General features: G+C 42.6%; 1 protein-coding gene across 3 annotated transcripts in view; it reads right to left on the bottom strand.

Moving 5' to 3' along the window:
* Positions 1–18,836, bottom strand: part of MTSS1 (MTSS I-BAR domain containing 1) — a gene marked incomplete at its 5' end in the record, with an annotated part of 117,911 nt that overhangs the window by 11,913 nt on the left and 87,162 nt on the right. For 2 of the 3 annotated variants that reach the window (XM_015811713.1, XM_015811714.1), the window contains 4 exon segments: positions 5,477–5,687; positions 10,741–10,838; positions 13,123–13,230; positions 15,836–15,993. In XM_015811713.1, the coding sequence (XP_015667199.1) occupies positions 5,477–5,687; positions 10,741–10,838; positions 13,123–13,230; positions 15,836–15,993 (575 nt within the window). 3 annotated transcript variants of the gene reach the window in all.

Here is an 18,836-nt window from a genome sequence, read left to right as displayed (position 1 = left end):
TCTGTGATCCAGGTACTATCAGGAGCAACATATCCTAATATAAATCCACATTTGACATACTACTGTAAAATATAAGGCTATTCTTCCTGGGCCTGATAGCTCAGGATATCCACGTATTTCGTTTCTTGCAGTAGCTCAGCTTCAGAAAATGACTCGTTTGCGGACAAGACAAGACAAAACAAAACAAAACGACAGGAGGAATGGAAGAGGAAATTGCTCATGAGTATGGATCCCACCACTCCCCTCCCTCACTTTGACCTCTAGGATGCTGGGCAGATGTATGTACACCTGCCAAAAGGATCTGGCTTTTCCAGGTGAATTTGGAAAAATGGACAATTGCAATTTACATTCTGAGATGGTAAAAGTCTATTTTCTCCAGATTTGGGTCTCCCTCTTTAGAAAAAAAAGGACATTTCTTACTGTTTTATTTCTCAAAGGTAGATTTGTGGACAGAAAGCTACTCATAACAACATCCCTACATGCTATAGAAGTCTTTTCAAGTGCCTTGGAAAATGTTAATTTCTGTCTCCCAAGCCTTAATTGTGTTCACTTCAGGACATGGTTGCCCCTACAGGTAGTCCTTGACTTACAACTGAGCCCAAAACTTTATGTTGTTAAGTGAGAAATTTGTTGAGTGAGTTTTGCCCCAGTTTATGACTTATCTTGCCCCATTTGTTAACATGGCTGCTTTCTCCATTGACTTTGCTTGTCAGAAAGTCACATGACTCTGGGACTCTGCAACCGTCATGTGAGTCAGCTGTCAAAATGCAAATGTAAATCACGTGACCATGGGGATTTTAAGTGTGCAAAAAGGTCATAAGTCACTTTTTTCAGTGCCGTTGTAACTTCAAATGGTCACTAAATGAACTGTTGTAAGTCAAATACTACCTATACTGGGGACATAGAGAGCTCCTTTAACTACATCTGAATTGGGGGCAACTTCTTTGACAAAGCTTAAAAGCCAACATCAAGGTCAGCTTTTACCACGGTTTCATTCATGAGTCTGTTCACTTCAACCCTTCAAGAGAACCTGGACGTTTTCCATTCTCATCTACAGCTTCTCATTGTTTGCAGTTGTGTATATATTTTTCTCCTGAATATTACAGAGCCTGGAAAAACCAAATCACGAGTCTTCAAGATTAAGTCTTTTTCACCTTTTCTGTGGAGGCCCAAGCCGCCATGGTGGAGCCTGAACTGACAGAGGTGGGGGAGCTGCACTCACTCACTGACTGGCAGGTTTCAGAGGCTTCAGAAGAGGCTGAGCTGGACGAATTCTGCTGGGGTTCCAAAAAAAAAAAAAAAAAAAAAAAAAAAAAAAAAAAAAAAAAAAAAAAAAAAAAAAAAAAAAAAAAAAAAAAAAAAGCCGAAACGGCACCACAAACAGAGAAAAGGAAGAAAAGGGAAGAAAGACAAGCCAATGAAACAAATTAAAAACAAAACAAAAAAAAGAGCAAAGGACAAAAACATACAGAGGAGAAGAAAAGCAGAGTGTTAGGGGAAAAAAAATCTAAGCATTAAACACGATTATAAGTTTTTGAAGAGTGCGGAGGGACCAAAGCAATGGGTTCTACATGGTAGATTCTTCGCAGCATAGCGGATCAACTTAATGGCCTCCCAAAGGTCTGGAGAACGAGTTGGATGTCCTGGCTGCAGATCTGGGACTTGCCATCTTGATACAACTGGAAGGCAACACGTCGGGGAAGGTGCCATATCATTTCACGAAATCACAAAACAAAACGTGCAAGAGGGGAGTATCTCAACACTGCCTTCCTGCTCAAGGACCAAGAAGGATGCTCACTGCCTTCCACTGGTCAATCTTCTACAGGTGAGACTCCCTGTTCTTTCTTCAACAGCACACCTTTTTCTAGACCACAGCAGGGTCCCTCTCACTAGGGATGAAAAGCAAGGAACAGGCACAAGCCAGGTACGCCCCACAGAAAGTGCGAGCAACCCTTCAGCAAAAGATGACATGATTGCAGAGTTTGTAGGCTGCTTCAAATGTAAGGTGGGAATCATTTATTCCAAGGGTACCATTCAGGATAGTCAGGCAGGCAAACACAGCTCTGACCCGGCTGAAGGTCGCCTTTAGCTTTCAAGATCTATGCTGGGCACAACCGTAAGGATCTGTCAAGGACAAGTCAAGACTAACACTACATCAATTTACTTGATAATGACTATTTTTGAAAGAGACTGAGGGATGAAGTACTCTGGTAGCACAAGACCAGGGGTAGGCAACCTTGGCTCTTTTATGACTCGTGGACTTCAACTCCCAGAATTCCTGAGCCAGCTGTGCTGGCTCAGGAATTCTGGGAGTTGAAGTCCACGAGTCATAAAAGAGCCAAGATTGCCTACCCCTGCACAAGATGAAGCCACCAATCAACGTTTCCATTTCTGAAATGTCTTACTATTCACTCAGAGCACGTCTTAAAGTCTGCTCAGGAGTACACCAGATTACTCTACAAATTACTCTTTGAACGATGCACCCAACCCCCGATCAAGCCATCTCTACATGAAATTTTCTTCAAGTTTTCAGTTCAATTCCTGATGACCGCACGCAACCTCTATATTGTTTGTTTAGTAACTATGTATATACAAGGAGGTTGCCAATTGTCTTGGTTTTTGAAACTTTGCAATCTAACCTTCAATATTTGGACTTCCTAATGGCTTTTCTTTCAAGCACTACGTCAGAACGTAGGGTTAAGTCAAACTTAACCTTCTGGGGAGGCACATTAGACACTGCTTCCCATTTTGAAACATAGGAAGATGAACCTGAGAATACTAGTAGACGAAAAGTGTGTAGCTAAAGTCTTGGCAAGTAGCTAGAGCTCAGTTCATGGACTTGTTTATTACGGGGAGGGCAAATCACGGGATCCTACTTGTATTTATTTCTATTTTTAGAAGGGAGGGAGGAGATGGGGAGAGGAAGGAAGGAAGGAAGGAAGGAAGGAAGGAAGGAAGGAAGGAAGGAAGGAAGGAAGGAAGGAAGGAAGGAAGGAAGGAAGGAAAAGATAGTACTATTCACATATACAGACTATGGCTTCAACTATGGAAGGACACAGGAAGCAAATTCTTACCTCATACAATGGTTTGGATTTCATACAAATAGACTAACTGACAGAAATACTTATTTCTCTTTGAGTCAATCAACCTTTTTCTTAACAGTCTAAGCAACACCTCTAAAGTGCCCAATAATGTGGGATAATTTTGAAATGTAACATGAAAAAATCCCTCTTCTTCCATTCTTTGGAAGAGCTGCGAGACCTGTGGAATGCATTCTTTTGTCCCTCAGCAACAGAGAACGAGACATTAAAAATACATAAAAAGCATCATAAAAGGAGGTGGGTGGGAGGCGGTTTTCACCACAGTGTTTCTGTTAGAGACAATATTTTGCTTTCAAATACAACATATGGCATTGCACGACTATTTTTTCTTGGTCACACTCAGCCCTTAATACACAAACTGCAAAAGTTACGGCTTGTCAGTTGGTTATTAACACAAATTGCACACAATGAACAGCTTCTGGGGAAATCTGTCAACCAAGTTAGTTGGCGCTGTCTAACCAGCAGGACTTCAAACGCAATACTGATGGAGGAAAAAATATACTTTTGTTTGCATGCTTAAATTATGCTGACAATCTCTACAGGTTTACTTATAAGGGGACTTGTGTGGACTATGGACATGTCAATTAAAATACGGCAGGTAACTGCCAGAACCAGATAGGTCTTAGTTTAATACAATTTTGCATCTAATGTGAAGTTAAGACTCAATAAACCATTACTACAATTACTCACTGTTAATAATTTCCCTATTCTATTGCAGCAAAATTGCTCTTTAGTAGCTGTTTTTAAGAACCAAGAATTAAAAGATTTCAAGACTTTCAGAGATTACACACAGCATTCAAGGCAAACGTGGGCCCACAAGAAGCAGTTATCTCCAGGGGGCTGAAGGAGGAAAACAGAGTCGTTCTACAATGACACAAAACCCTCGCCTTTTGATATATGCGTCATGATGTCACTCACACGCACATCCAAAAGAGACGGTTGTTGGGTGTTGAACGTAGCTTTTGTCAACCTCTTGCAAAATGCTCGTGGCTTCAGTTTGCACATTTCTGAAAACGATTCTTTCTCAATATCCTCTTATCAGAAATGGATAAGCCACTGCAGGGTAGTCCTCGACATACAACCACAACTGAGCCCAAAATTTCTGTTGCTAAGTGAGACAGTTTGTTAAGTGAGTTTTGGCTCACTTTACGGCCTTTCTTTGCCACAGTTATTTAGTGAATCCGCTGCAGCTGTTAAGTTACGGACTCGGCTGTTAAGTGAATCTGGCTTCCCCATTGATTTTGCTCATTAGAAAGTCGCAAAGATGATCACATGTGACCCTGGGACACGGCAACGGTCATAAATATGTGTCAGTTGTCAAGCAACCGAATTTTGAACACGTGACCATGGGGATGCCGCAGGAGTCCTAAGTGTGCAAAACGGTCACACGTCACTTTTTTCAGGGCTGTTGTAACTTCGAACGGTCACTAAACAAACTGTTGTAAGTCGAGGACTTACCTGTAGCACAGATATGGATAAACTCATACTGAGCTAGAAATCCATGTACCTTTGTCTATAATGGCTAGGACTGCTGAGAACTGTAGTAATAGTTCATTCACGTGCCACAGGTCGTTCGTTCCTGCCTATAGCAATTAAGGTGGACTCAAACAAAACCAACATACTAATATAATGCCAATTCTTGAAATCAAGGATCTTGGATTAAGACAATTTATAAGAATTTGGGTGCAATATGAAATCTAAGCTTGAGTGTGTTTTGCACCAAGAATGACAGAGAACACACGAGGAAATCTTGACTTAGCAGCTGCTACTTGTCCTGAATCTTCTGTTCTAGTTGCTTGCATATCCAATTTTGCTACCTCAGTCTTCAAGGTTATTATTACAAAATGTGGCATGTTAAAACAGGGGTCCCCAACCCCTGGTCTGTGGACCGGTACTGGGCCACGGCATGCTAGCAACTGGTCCGCACAAACAAGCAAAGCCCCATCTGTGGGATGCAGGCAGCACACAAAACCACGCACTTTTTGGTCTGTGGAAAAACCTTTCTCCATGGAACCGGTCCCTGGTGCCCAGAAGGTTGGGGACCTCTGTGTTAAAAGACCTAAAAGGGCTCTCTATTTTGATCGGATGAAAACAGATTTCCATCTTCTAGGCTTCTCTTTATCAACTAGAAGCTAATTTCAGCTACCTCTCCTAAGCTGTAGGAGGGGATAAGACTTTCTAAGCCAAACGCAGATACAATTCTCAACGAGGAAACAAGGATCAGAATGCAGCAAACGGATAACCAACTAACTTTGACTACAGGACGTGGAAACCACGTGGTAGGACCTCCTGGGGTCTCTAAAGCTAGGCTTCCTTTCTCCCACAGCATTACCAGACAAGGCATCACGGTCATCCCACACGAGTTCAAGACATACCTGGTTGGAGGCTTCGGGCGGCATCGGGGACGGTGACTTGGATTGAAAAGCGTCCTGGGACATGAATCCAGAGTCGTGCGAGGAGACACTGGAGAGCCTCATTGGTGCCTGCTGAGGCAGATTGGAGCTGCGGTAGCGATAGTGTGAACTGGGTGAGTGAGAATGCGAGCCACTTGACCGGGAGTCACTACTGTTTACACTGTTCAGACTGCTGTGAGATACAAAGGAAGAGAATGGAGGCAAGGGAGGGGTGGGGGCGGGAGGAGGGGAACGAAACAAAACAAAAAGAAAGGGGTAGGTAGGGAGAAACCGGCACAATACAATTAACGTCCCATGGATCCCCGGCTAGGCATGCGCAAATCATAAAATGGTGAAACCAGAAGTAGTAGTTTTAAGCCATAGGTTTTGCTGCAGTATCCTTAGTAACCAGACAGAAAATGGCAAAATCAGGGGGTGATGCTCGTATTCTAATCTACAACCGGACCTAAAAATAATAATAATCCTATGTGGTTGCCCTGGGCTGTCTCAGAATTTTCTTCCGGGAGAATAGCTAGCAGTGAAAGGGAGCAACTTTCTTTCTAGCTCAGTGTTTCTCAACCTTGGCTGTGGAATTCTGGGAGTTGAAGTCCACATGCTTTAAAATGGTCAAGGTTGAGAAACACTGTTCTAGCTAATGGCATTCAGTGGCGTTTTTCAACCCTGGCATCTCTAAGCTAAGTGCACACGATTAAAAATCCACACAGCTTAAAGGCACCAAAGTTGAGGAACGCTGCAATACGGGTAGTCCTCGACCTATGACGGTTGCGCTCAAAATTTCCATCGGTAAGCAAGGCACTTGTGAAGCGAGTTTTGCCCCATTTTACGGCCTTTCTTGCCACGGTTGTTAAGGGAACCATCGCAGTGTGTTAAGTGAATCTGGCTTCCCCATTAACTTTGCAGGTCAGGTGGTCACAAAAGGGGATCCCCATGATCCTGGGACACGGCAAATGTCATCCATATGATCCAGTTGCCAAGCGTCCGAATTTTGATCACGTGATCGTGGGGATGCTGTTAACGGTCGTAACTACTGAGCGGTCATAAGCCGCTTAACTCTGAATAGTCCCTAAATGAATGGTTGTTAAGTTGAGGACTGCCTGCGCGATTTGGTTCTTCTTCAAAATATTTCATAGGCGGGTGGAACTTTCAACTGGCAGCCCTTCCAGGAAATATCCATATTCAGAACAATCAACAGGATAGTTCTCCTATACAAGTCTCAGTAAAACCAATGTGAACAATGCACAGGATCTATCACAAACTGTGGGATTCGTGTAGGTGATCAAATGTATTTTATTCTCATTCCCTTACTCAGAATCCTCAACTGCCTTCCTGAACTCCTTCATCTCATCTTCCAGCTTATCACCAGAACAGACAAACCCCATTTATAGTATACATTTTAAGCTGCCCACCAAGGGTGTGGAACAGTTGATTGTCTTGGGCAATTATTGGCCACCCAGTTCACACCTCCCTCAAGGAAGGCCTAGTGTGCCATTGATGATGCTCTAAAACAGGGCTTTTCAACCAGTGGTATGGGTACCACCTGTGGTACATTGGCACTTGGCAGGTGGTACGCGACCATCCTAGAAAAGTGGTAGTGGGGGAGGGGAATGAGCTGAACTGGTGGCAGCACTGCACAAGCCTGAGCGAGAGATAGCTGGAGCTGCAGGGCTGTCAGGGCTCAGTGGAAGCGCCAGGATCAGTGCCAGGCTCCAGCTGGGCCCAGAAGAAGCACCGATCAGCTGGACTGTTGCAGCATCTCCAGGGTCTTGTGATTTACATTCAGATGCTTGGCAACTGATTCATATTTATGATGGTCACAGTATCCCAGGGTCATGTGAAGTGACCAAAACCTGCTGCAACCACCCAGCAGACAGGGGGAATAAAAACCAAACACCTCCCACCCCTGCTGCCAATCCTCAACAGAAATGCTCACAACAATGAAAACCTTGGACAGGAGGAAGAGCGCCACTGGGTGGGCAGGCAAGTGTCTTGCTCGGCTATGTCTTGGGGGGCACTTTTTTCAGTGCCATTGTAACTTCGAACAGTCACTAAGCGAACTGTTGTAAGTTGAGGACTACCTGTACTTTATCACTTTTTTCCTTTTGGGGGGGGTCATCAAGTTTTTGACACCTTGCTAGGCGACTGGTGGTACTCGGATATTGCCATATCCTAAAAGTGGTACAATGGGTGAAAAGGTTGAAAAGCCCTGCTCTAAAAGGTTTTGGTACTCCCGGGGTTCTCTCAACGGTTGGCCCAACAGTTTGACAACACTTTTGACTCCTTGACAAAACTTCCAAGGATGTCTGCAGGGGCCCTTCTCGAAACCTTGAAACCCCTGCTTTAAATCTTGTCGACTCCAATACTCAGATAACACAAGTTGAATGGCAGATAAGTGGAAATTGTTATGGATTTGTTTTAAGGTGTTAACAGCAGTCTCTTGGAGGGTCAATCTGAAAAGGTGAAGGAGCAATGTGGCTTATTTAGTCACTGCCAACACCACACATTCCCTTGCAACACCAACTTGCCTACTTTGGCCATTAGACTTCCAGTAGACTTTCAGCCTGCCATTTTCCTTTTACGTTTCAGGATACTGCATTTTTGAAAGCCTGTGTTTCCTGCCATCAACGTAAATATCTATAGATCTCTTGGATATAGATACTATACAAAGGCATGCACGGACAGCTAGCTTTGAAAGGAAATGCAAAATGAACTGCTCGCTCTCTCTCTCTCATGCCAGGGATGCTACGGCATCTCCAATCTATGTGATTCAGGAGGCAAACATTTTAAAATAAAGTGATAATAATGTGAGAGCTTCGGGGCTAGGGAGAAATGAAAAGACAGAAGGACAGCAGGAAGTTTTCCTTTTGCTGGAGAAAAGGAGAAAAGTAAAGGTTTCAATACACCTGGGGAGAAGCAAGGAATTAGGTGTGCATGCGGTCAACTGTTTTAGCCAAGAGAAAAACAGTTTATTGGAGGAGGTTGAAAAGGCATCTCAAGAGTTCCAAGACACACAAAACAAAACTAACTTATTAAAACAGTGCTGAACAGTTCACAGCTATTGCATCTAACAACAAACGACTTTATCCCAACCATTTGAGAGACGACTGATGCTCTCAGATACTTTAATCTGCTATGCCACTGAAGTTCCTTCATAATTAGTTCTCCTTCTTTTATTCCACCTTAAGTGTTCAAGGGCATGAAAGCAGGGCAAGGAAGAGCAGACTCTGGATCATCAATTAAACAGTAAACCGACTCGATTAAAAGAGACCTTTTAATTTTCTCAAGCCGCTTTTGGTAAAATTCTTTTAAGCATTAGAATCCTCAACCGTACGCATTCCGAATCACTCCAATATTAGGGGCAAATCCACAGAATTTTAATGAAAATTCAATCAAGATTTGGAGACACCTCAGGATTCTAAAATGCTAAGTGGTAGGGGTGTCACGGCCCCGTTGGATCCTGCTTTGGAGACGGAGTTGGAACCAGGAGCATCTGACGGGGATGGCACATCTCCCCTAGAACAGTGATGGCAAACTTTTTAAGAGACCGAGTGTCCAAAAACTGGCCCCGCCCTCGCTCCACCCCCTGCCCCGCCCTCACCCCGCCTGCCCGCAGGGCCACTCACCGCCTCCAGGGCCCACCGCAGATCACCCAGGCAGCCCAGCAGCGCCATGGCGGCCACGGCCTTTTGCCCGCGCCCACAGCATCAACTGTGTGTGATGGGGCATGAGGGCAGAGTCTTTTCTACGCTGCCTGGCTGCCATGTCTTTGGCTTTGCTGCTCCGCGTGGGCCACGCTCGGGGGCTACTCTCCTCCAGGGGGGCTTCTGGGGAGGAGGGGGCCGTGGGGGGAGGCGGGGCTGGAGAAACGGCACGTGTGCCCATAGAGAGGGCTCCGAGTGCTGCTTCTGGCACGCGTGCCATAGGTTCGCCACCACTGCCCTAGAATGTCTGGAGAGTCCAGGGGCTAAGGATGATGCTGTCCCAGGCCCTTCCAGCATTGGGGGAAGTGGTCGACCGGCTGGGGAGCTGCCTAACTTCACAAACACAGGGGAAGATCAGTTGCAGACAGGCAATGGTGATGAGAGACAACAAATCCCCTCTGAAAAAGGAACAGCTGCCTTCCCCACCTGATCTGAGGGCATGGAGGGTGGAGCAGAGGGAAGCTCAGAAGAGGTCTGTGAGGCTGCTCATGAGGAGGCTGTCCCACCCTTCCTCACAAGGAACACCTAGCTTGGGCTGATTCAACCAGAGGCCAGGGAACACTGGGAACAACTGCTTGTCTTGGCACTCTTCCCTGACTTTGAGAAACCTTGACTTCTAGCCTCCAACTCAGGTTTCAGCCTCTGGATTTGCGTATCTTGCTTTGCGGGCTCTGACTCTGCTTGTGGCTTGTTTTTGCAACGTCTGCACTGGATTTGTGGACTTCGCCTTTCTTCCTATTTGGGGGTTTGTTTTTGGTGACTATTGGACTCAGCTGGTGGGACTGTGTTTACATTGACAGTGGGTTGCTGGTTTTGGGGGAAAAGTGGGATGGGGGTTTATCAACCCCCCCCCCAGGGCCGTCTGTCGTGGTTTAGCAGTGCAATAAAAGACTTTACTGTTGCCTGCATCTACCTACACGACCTGGGTCAGGACACAGGGACTGCAATGTTGGAAGCCCAACTAAATACAGTGCCACAAATGAATAATGGAAAAGTTGACAGAACTCAGCAGAAACGATGGCTCAATCAGTTCCAAAAAGATCGCTTCAGACTTGCTGAATGTTCTAAGTCACGGGTGTCAAACTTGCCGCGTCACGTGACGTGTCGCGACGTATTGTGACTTTTTTTCGCACTGCCAGAGCTGGGATGGATGTGGCCTCCACATGATGCAACCAGCCCGCAGGCTGGCAGTTTAACACCCCTGTTCTAAGTTCAAATCCAAATACAACAGACTAAAAAGTTTAAACAACAGGGCTCCTTAAGAAACAGGATAATTTCATTTTATTTACTGCATTTTATCCTGTTTTTTTCTACCACCCTGTTTGCTGAAGGAAATGTACATGGAGTTCACCCCTAAGTAAATTCCCATACAGTCGAAAGTTTATTAAATTCGTCCATCTCCCTGATAAGCAAAGTTGGGTGGCTGAGAGGGTAATGAACACACAATGAGTTCCATTAAGAACAGGTGGTGAGGTTGGGTTTTCCTGGCCCAAATTCAAAATCTTAAACATCATGTACCACACTTACCTGCACACACTGGATTTTCTGGACATGGTGGTACTGGGAGAAGAAGGAGGAGTCTGATAGGACCAGCCATAATCGGAACCTTTCAAATCGAGAATTACCTGAGAAAAAACAAAAATCACCATGAAAGATCAAGAAGGACTTTAAAAGGCTGGTTTGGGGTCTTCTAACTCAGGGGTCTCCAACCCCCAGTCCGTGTTCTGTCCCAGCCTATGTGAGTCCTTGTTAATTCACAAGGACAAACCCCTCTTTTAACAAGCAGGCTGGAAATGCAGGGAAAACAAACCCCTTTATTTAGTTAGGTACAGACCTGCAAAATATCCCCAAAGCAAAGGCAAACAAAACACGATGCAAACGGAGATTTGTCCAAGGCAAACAAAACACGATGCAAACGGAGAACTTTCACAAGCAAGACAAACAAAACAGGATTCCATGAAACTTGAGTCCTTTGCAAACACCGCCCACACCTTCCCTTTTTATTATGCAGCCCCAAGGCGTGGCTTCTCAATGCCTTCTCCTCCTTCCCTGGAGTCGCCCCATTGTCTCCCTCTGTTCTGCTCTTGTTGCCAGTCTGCGTTTGCAAGTGTCTCTAATGTCTTCCAGCTGTGAGTCCTCAGAGTTTGACTCAGCTTCCCCGCACATCTCAGCCTGAGCACGATTGGAAGGGCCAGCCTCTTCATCAGATAGTAAGTCCTGCAATTCATCAGAGCCTTCCTCCGACTCCGATGGCTCTCCAGGCCCCTCCTCCTCCTCCTCTGATTCCCCGGACTCAGCTGCCGGGTCCAGTGGCTGGCACGGACTCACAACAGTCTGTGGACCAGCACCAGAATCCGGGCCAGGCAAACAAGCGAAGCCCCATCCGTGGGATGCAGGCAGCACATGAAAACACATCCCCTCCGGTCCATGGAAAAACCTCTCTTCAAATTGCCACGGTTGAGAAACACTGCTCTTTACTAATAATAATTAGCAGCTTCTCTGATAGCAATGCAATATAATCTATGAACCAAAGGGAACTATCGCTATGTCTTGGGTTATTCCGAGAACTGCTTAATTATAAAATAAGTTAGGGTTGGATTTTCAGGCATGCAAAATAAAAGAAAACATTCTAAAAACATCAGAGACAATACAGTACTAAGCACATTGCAGAACATCGATAATTGAGCGAACAGAATAAAAGATGTCATAACTGGCCCATAGATTATGCATGGTAACGTTCAACTGTGCGTCCCTCAATAAATATTTTAAAGTCTTTGATAAATACACCCAATATTTAGATGAAATAAAAACCAAGACAAATTTGTTATATGCCAGAACAGCATCCAAATTATGTGTTCACATGTTCCAGTGAAAACAATGGGCTATGGACTGAGATGAACTCTCTTTCTTACTATGCAATTACTGTATGACTTCTTGAGTTAGTTTTGATTTGTGGTGATTGCCTAAAGTCCAGGGGTAGGCAACCTTGGCTCTTTTATGACTCATGGACTTCAACTCCCAGAACTCCTGAGCCAGCATGGCTCAGCTTGGAAACCTCTCCCTTTCCCCTCAGCATGGCTGGCTCAGGAATTCTGGGAGTTGAAGTCCACGAGTCATAAAAGAGCCAAGGTTGCCTATCCCTGGCCTAAACTAATCCCTGCAGTATTATTGGCAAGATTTTGGTTTTGGTGGTTTGCTATTGCCTCCTTCCTAGGGCTGAGAGTGTGTGACAGGCCCGAAATCACCCAGTTGGCTTTGTGTCGAAGGTGGAACTAAAACTCACCTTCTCTCGGTTTCTAGCCTGATGCCTTAACCATTACATCAAACTGGCTCTCTTGCATGTTATACAAAACCTATAACACAACCTCTATTTCAAAACCAACTTCCTGCATTAAAAAACCTGCTCCAATACTCCAGTTCTTCTTGCAAAAATTGAACGATGTAGTATCTCTGAGGGTACATTGACTGAGATTTTTGTTTTTGCCTTAATTCCCCAAATGAATGTAAAGAAGGAGCACACATTTTTTTTGTTACTAAGCAAGAGAACTGTTCTGTGAACTTTGTCCCATTTTACAACCTTTCCTGCCACAGTTGTTAAGTGAATCACTATCGTTGTTAAGTTAGTAACACGGTTAAGTGAATCTGGCTTCCCCATTGACTTTGCTTGTCAGAAGATCACAATAGGTGTTCCCAAGACCTCAGGACACTGCAGTTGACATAAATACATGCCAGATGCCAAGCGTCTGAATTGTGACCACATGATCATGGGGATGCTGCAACGGTCATAAGTGAGAAAAATGACCGTAAGTCGCCTTTTTCAGTGCCATTGTAATGGTCACTAAATGAATGGTTGTAAATGGAGGACCACCTTACTATTTTTGAGTCAGGAATCTTAAAAAACCAGTGTACCTGTTCACTTGATGATGGCAGCTTGTGTGGGTCCATGGTGAGGCTTTTCAGATCTTCTGATATGGTCTGTAGATGAGTTATTTCTCCTAGCATTGATATTTCTTCTTCCTGTAAGATTTTTTTTTTTTAAAAAAAATACAGAATCTGGTATTGCTTATCTACTCAATTTTATTGTGTATTCAGTTCGTCAACTGAGGACAGTCTTACCACAACGTGGAAATACAGTAGGGCGGATCTATATTTCTCCAATACTTTATTCTCACAACACTGATATGTATCTTAAAACATGCTAGCAGGAGTTGTAAAACCTCCTTACCTACCCCCTAAGTATGAATTTGGGGAGGTTTATTTCCAAAATTCATGGTTTGGGGAAGGAGGAAGAAAGGAAGAGGTAACTTCATTTACATATAAAAGTAAAGGTTTCCCCTGTCCAGTCGTGTCTGAGGGCAGTGTTCATCTCCATTTCCTAGCCCAGGGGTAGGCAACCTTGGCTCTTTTATGACTCGTGGACTTCAACTCCCAGAATTCCTGAGCCAGCCATACTGAGGGGAAACGGAGAGGTTTCCAAGCTGAGCCATGCTGGCTCAGGAATTCTAGGAGTTGAAGTCCACGAGTCATAAAAGAGCCAAGGTTGCCTCCCTGTCCTAGCCGAAAGAGCCAGCATTGTCCAAAGATGCTTCCAAGGTCATGTAGCCAGCCTGACTATACGTCAAGGCACACAAAAAGCGGTTCCCTTCCCACTGAAATGGTACCTATTTATCTACTCGCATTTGCGTGCTTTCGAACTAGGTGGGCAGGAGCTGCCTCAAGGGACGGGCGCTCACTCTGTCACATGACCCTCGGGTCTCAAACCTGGGCTGTCAACATTCCAGTTCACAAGTTCAGCGTCTTTAACCGCTGAGCCATTGTGCCCCTCTTTTTATTTACATATAGTAACAAAGCCATGGAATAGTTTAATAGCACACAGCCTAGTTATATCTCTTCCTTCCACAAGATACATATAAAGTATTCAGATCCAATTTACAAGGCTCTTTGACAGAATGGATTCATTCACAGATGAGCTAGCTAAGCAAAGAGAAGAACTAAGTAGTTAAGTCTCTCACTTCCGTCATACCCAATAACTATTCTATTTTTCTATTCCTAATTTCCCAGGACACCCTACGCACAAGGTCTCTGTCATTTCCAACAGAAATTACTTCTCGGTCTGGAAGAGGGAGGTAGATGAAAGAGAAATGAAAACAGATTATGAGAATTCTGTCCTAGAAGTGTTGACTGTCACCTAATTTGCAGTTATCAGTGCCAAGTAACTAATTTAAAAAATTCCAAGCTTTCAATGCCTCTTGATTATTTGCAATTCTTAACTAGCTACTTAATACTTTTCATGTATTTGTTACCTTGCCCGAGAATATTTAGAATGAAAGGTTGCATAGAAAATATTGAATAAATAAATTTAAGGGTGCGCAGGGAATTGAAAGGACCAGGTAAATAAAATAAAATCGGAATGAATGAATATAAAGGTGTTTTTAAGTGTCAAAACTTTCACTGCATATCCTTAAAACGATCTACAAAGGTAGGACATTATCTTATTGCACTGTGCAAGAACCTCATGCTCATCAATTTTGTATCTCATTCTTTTATTCTATACACCTATATATGTCTACTGAAGTTCCACTGAATTCAAGAAATATTCTGAAATAAGAATCTACTATTACTGTACATCAACTGTACAGAAAAGAAAAAAATATTCTGAACCATTAAGTGATGCTTCTCATCTGTGCACATAATTGTGTTAGTTGCATCTTGATCATCAAATCCAGCCATACAATTCTTCAGAAGGTCCTTATAATATTCTTCAGAAAAACCCCTTTCATAGTGTGCATGAAAGAGGGGATCTTCACAGTAATGACTTTTCAGAATATGGATCACCAGAGTTATGCAAAGCTCTTTCAAATATTTTTATGAAAGTCATGAAAATCTTCACATGATACCACTTTATAATGCCTTGGTAAGACCACACTTGGAATACTGCATCCAGTTTTGGTCGCCACAATGATAGAAAAAGTGCAGAGTAGAGCAACAAAGATGATTAGGGGACTGGAGGCTAAATCATATAAAGAGTGGTTGCAAGGAAATTGAGGTGTCTAGTTTAATGAAAAGAAGGACTAGGGATGACATGATAGCAGTGTTCCAATATCTCAGGGGTTGCCACAAAGAAGAGGGAGTCAACCTATTCTCCAAAGTACCTGAAGGCAGGACAAGAAACAACGGATGAAAACTAATCAAGGAGAGAAGCAACCTAGAATTAAGGAGAAATTTCCTGACAGTTAGAGCAATTAACCAGTGGAACAACCTGCCTCCAGAAGCAGTGAATGCTCCAACACTGGAAGTCTTTAAGACGAGACTGGACAGCCATTTGTCCGAAATGGTATAGGGTTTCCTGCCTGAGCAGGGGGTTGGACTAGAAGACCTCCAAGGTCCCCTCCAATTCTGTTATTCTCTTATTTACAGTATATTGCGTATTGTTTTATGTGTACTGTCTATCTTATCTTGTCACAGTCCTTTTGTGCTTAACTGTGTATGTGAGGGGAGAAGCATTAAGTAGGTTATGGATACTTTAAAAAACAGGAATTGGAAATACAATATGTTACTGTAGAAATACTTCACTTTCTTTCAAAGACACATGAACAATAAAAGTGTTGGGAATGGAACTCACAATTACAGGACGCAGCATAGAAATAAATGAACAGAATCGGCCACGTTCTTCAATCAGTGCTTTTCTAACAGCCTGTTTCTCTGTTTCTTCAAGAAGAAGATATTTATCGTTCACATCCTGCAGCGCACTGTCCAGCTGGGGTTGGATGTCTCCTCTACCTATTCATAACAGAGGAAAAACAAAAAGTTGTTTCAATGCCAAACAATTGTCAATCTAGGCTGTAAATATTTGGACCATTTTCTTCCAAGCAGCCAAACTCACAACAATGGCAACGTACGTGTGTACATATCAAATGGTTGGCTGTCACACCAAAATCAACCAACGTAACCTTGTCTAAATCAACAGCAATGTATTTCACCTTTAACTTAAAGCAGGACTCTAATGCAACTGTATACACAAAGCATTCTTGTATTTGTATTCAAATGATATGTAGATGTTTTAAAAGGTTAAAATTTGCCTTTCAGGCAGCAATCAAAAGCAGAATTTATTTATATGTTTGTTTATAACATTTATATAGCTGCCAATCATCCAACCAACTTTGCTTAGCTCCCAATCAAATGATAAATAGTTTATCTATTTTGACTTTGATGGTGGTTTTCCGACTCAATTCAGGGGAGCCTTGTTGTGGAGTAGCCGTTTAGAGCTTTCTTAAATGAAAAGATTAGGGTACAATAAATTGGATACAAAAGTTTTACTTTCCTTCTTTATTAATTTTAGAAATGAGAGTGACTCAATAAAGCTGAACAGCATTGGTATTAAAGACAGCAGCGCGCTTTATGTAAGACAGGTCAAAGACAGCACATTCTTAAGTTAGCCAATTTAGGTAACTTTAAGATGGAATTGAAAGACAACTAACATTAGTGACCAGTCATGAAGGTTACATGCTTCCTTTGGGATCAAGGCCCTAGGGCAGGGGTCTTCAAACTTGGCCCTTTTATGACTTGTGGACTTCAACTCCCAGAATTCCTCAGCCAGCGTGCCTTGAAGTCCACAAGTCATAAAAGGGCCAAGTTTGAAGACTAGGACCATCAATACTACTTAATAGAGAACAATTCCAGCAGTTGGTGCTTATGAAAAGCTCCCAAGCAGACACAGAAACGCTAGGATGCAATATGTCTTCTGGATAGGCTTTTGATTTGATTCAGCACATCAGATTTTATGTTCTTACGAAGACGGACAATAGGAATTGTCTTCTGCAATACATAGCCATGAGAGAGACTGCAGGTTGTTTTGTGGTGTATTATGAATTTGATACAGAGCAATGCTGAGTCCAAGAAGGCAAGGCAAAATGTTTTGTTTAATATGGCAAGCTGTGTTCTACTTTATCCTTCTTTCCTAGAAATGCTTTTTATTTTGACCTACACTGTCTTCCCAGGTTTTCTAATAAAGGTTTTTTTCCCCCATTACTTGTGCCTTTTTTTTCTCCTTAAGTAGAAATGCTGCAAAATTAATTTGCTATATTCTGCACACAAAGCATTTATACAATCAGGGTATGTAACCATATACCCTAAAGCAGGGTTTCTCAAACTTGTTAACTTTTAAGATTTGTGGACTTTTGCTGGCTGGGAAATTCTGTGCGTTGAAGTCCAACATCTTAAAGTTGCCAAGTTTGAGAACCATTGACCTAGAGATTCTTATCCAGAAGCTCAGGGACAAAATGCAGAGATTGATGGAAGAACAATTCTTTTAAAGTAGGACATTTGCAGACTGACCTATATGAAGGTTATGCAACAACTCTGAAAGGAGTTATGGTCTTTCCAGAGATAAGACAGAGGCCATACACATTCTAAAAAACAGATGCTAGCCACCTCCCCAATTTAAGTCACTGGCACTTTAGAAGCAAAATTTGAAAAACACAGTAAAGGTTGGTGTGTGCTACAAGTGTGTGCTTATCCACCTGTGTCCTGACTTATTGCAGATTTTTGACAAAGAGGAAAAGAATCTTAACAAGAAAAACAAATTTCAATAAACAGTTTAAGCTGCAACATTTCAAAGAAAGCAAATATTTTATCTGTAATGTATGAATAGTGTTTATCTCCTATCAAATACCCTTTCAGCATTATTTAATAGTATTAGAATGACATATTATATTATTCTAATATGCTAATAACATCTTATGGAGTTTATATTTAATTTCCAGATTATATTTGTTAATACTGTATCTAAATCCTAGCTAAACAATGGAAGGCAAAGGTATTAGCCCAATCAAAGATGTTATGAGATGTGGAGGGCACTGCAAAAGAAGACAAACTGAAGTTGTGAGATGGTTCAGAAGGCTTAGTGTGAGGTTGAGTCTGTGGATTAAAAATGCAGCATGTTTTGCATGGGGCTAAACAAAAATGTTCCATGAGGTTTCAGCTGTAGAATAATATGGATAAAAAATATAGTTCCAAGAAATGAAGGATTACAAGGATTAATATTCTGAAACCCAGATATCCTGTGTCTGTTTATTTAACCAGGTCAAATAAACACTCAGTAATTAAATTTGCACAACAAGCTAAGCTTGATTGGAGTTAATTTTGGTTATGACTTTTAGAGATTTAATATGTAAACTCACTCAAGAAACTAGGTTAATTTAAATAGCACATTGTGCAAATCTTGGAAATGGGCTTATTCCATAAATATTTGAAGCTTGTTATAGGAATATAATCTCTGAATCTACATGTGTAATTTCACTTCCTTTATACCGACAATTCTTTTCTCCCTCCTGGCTCTTCCAAATATTACTGTTTTTGTATCTTAAATCATCACACTCTATCAAGAAGCATAATTAATTCAAGAAGCTGAAGGGACAGGTAGCAACTGTTAAAGCCTTGATTTCCACCATGAAAGCCACCAACCAAGAACAAGCTTGATTACACATTAGAATAAGAGTCCTTTTGATAGGCTGAATTAATCACCAATCATGTCTCAGTTTCCCGTCAAGGAATGGTTTTCCTAGGTCATGGGGCTCAAAGTCACTCAGCTACCACTAACTTTCAGAACAAAAGCTGGAACCACA

Source organism: Protobothrops mucrosquamatus, unplaced genomic scaffold (assembly GCF_001527695.2).
Source record: "Protobothrops mucrosquamatus isolate PMUCROS unplaced genomic scaffold, P.Mucros_1.0 scaffold47, whole genome shotgun sequence".
Lineage (NCBI taxonomy): Eukaryota > Metazoa > Chordata > Lepidosauria > Squamata > Viperidae > Protobothrops > Protobothrops mucrosquamatus.
The sequence above is the reverse complement of the archived record's forward strand: the minus strand, read 5'-3'. Positions and strand labels throughout refer to the sequence as shown.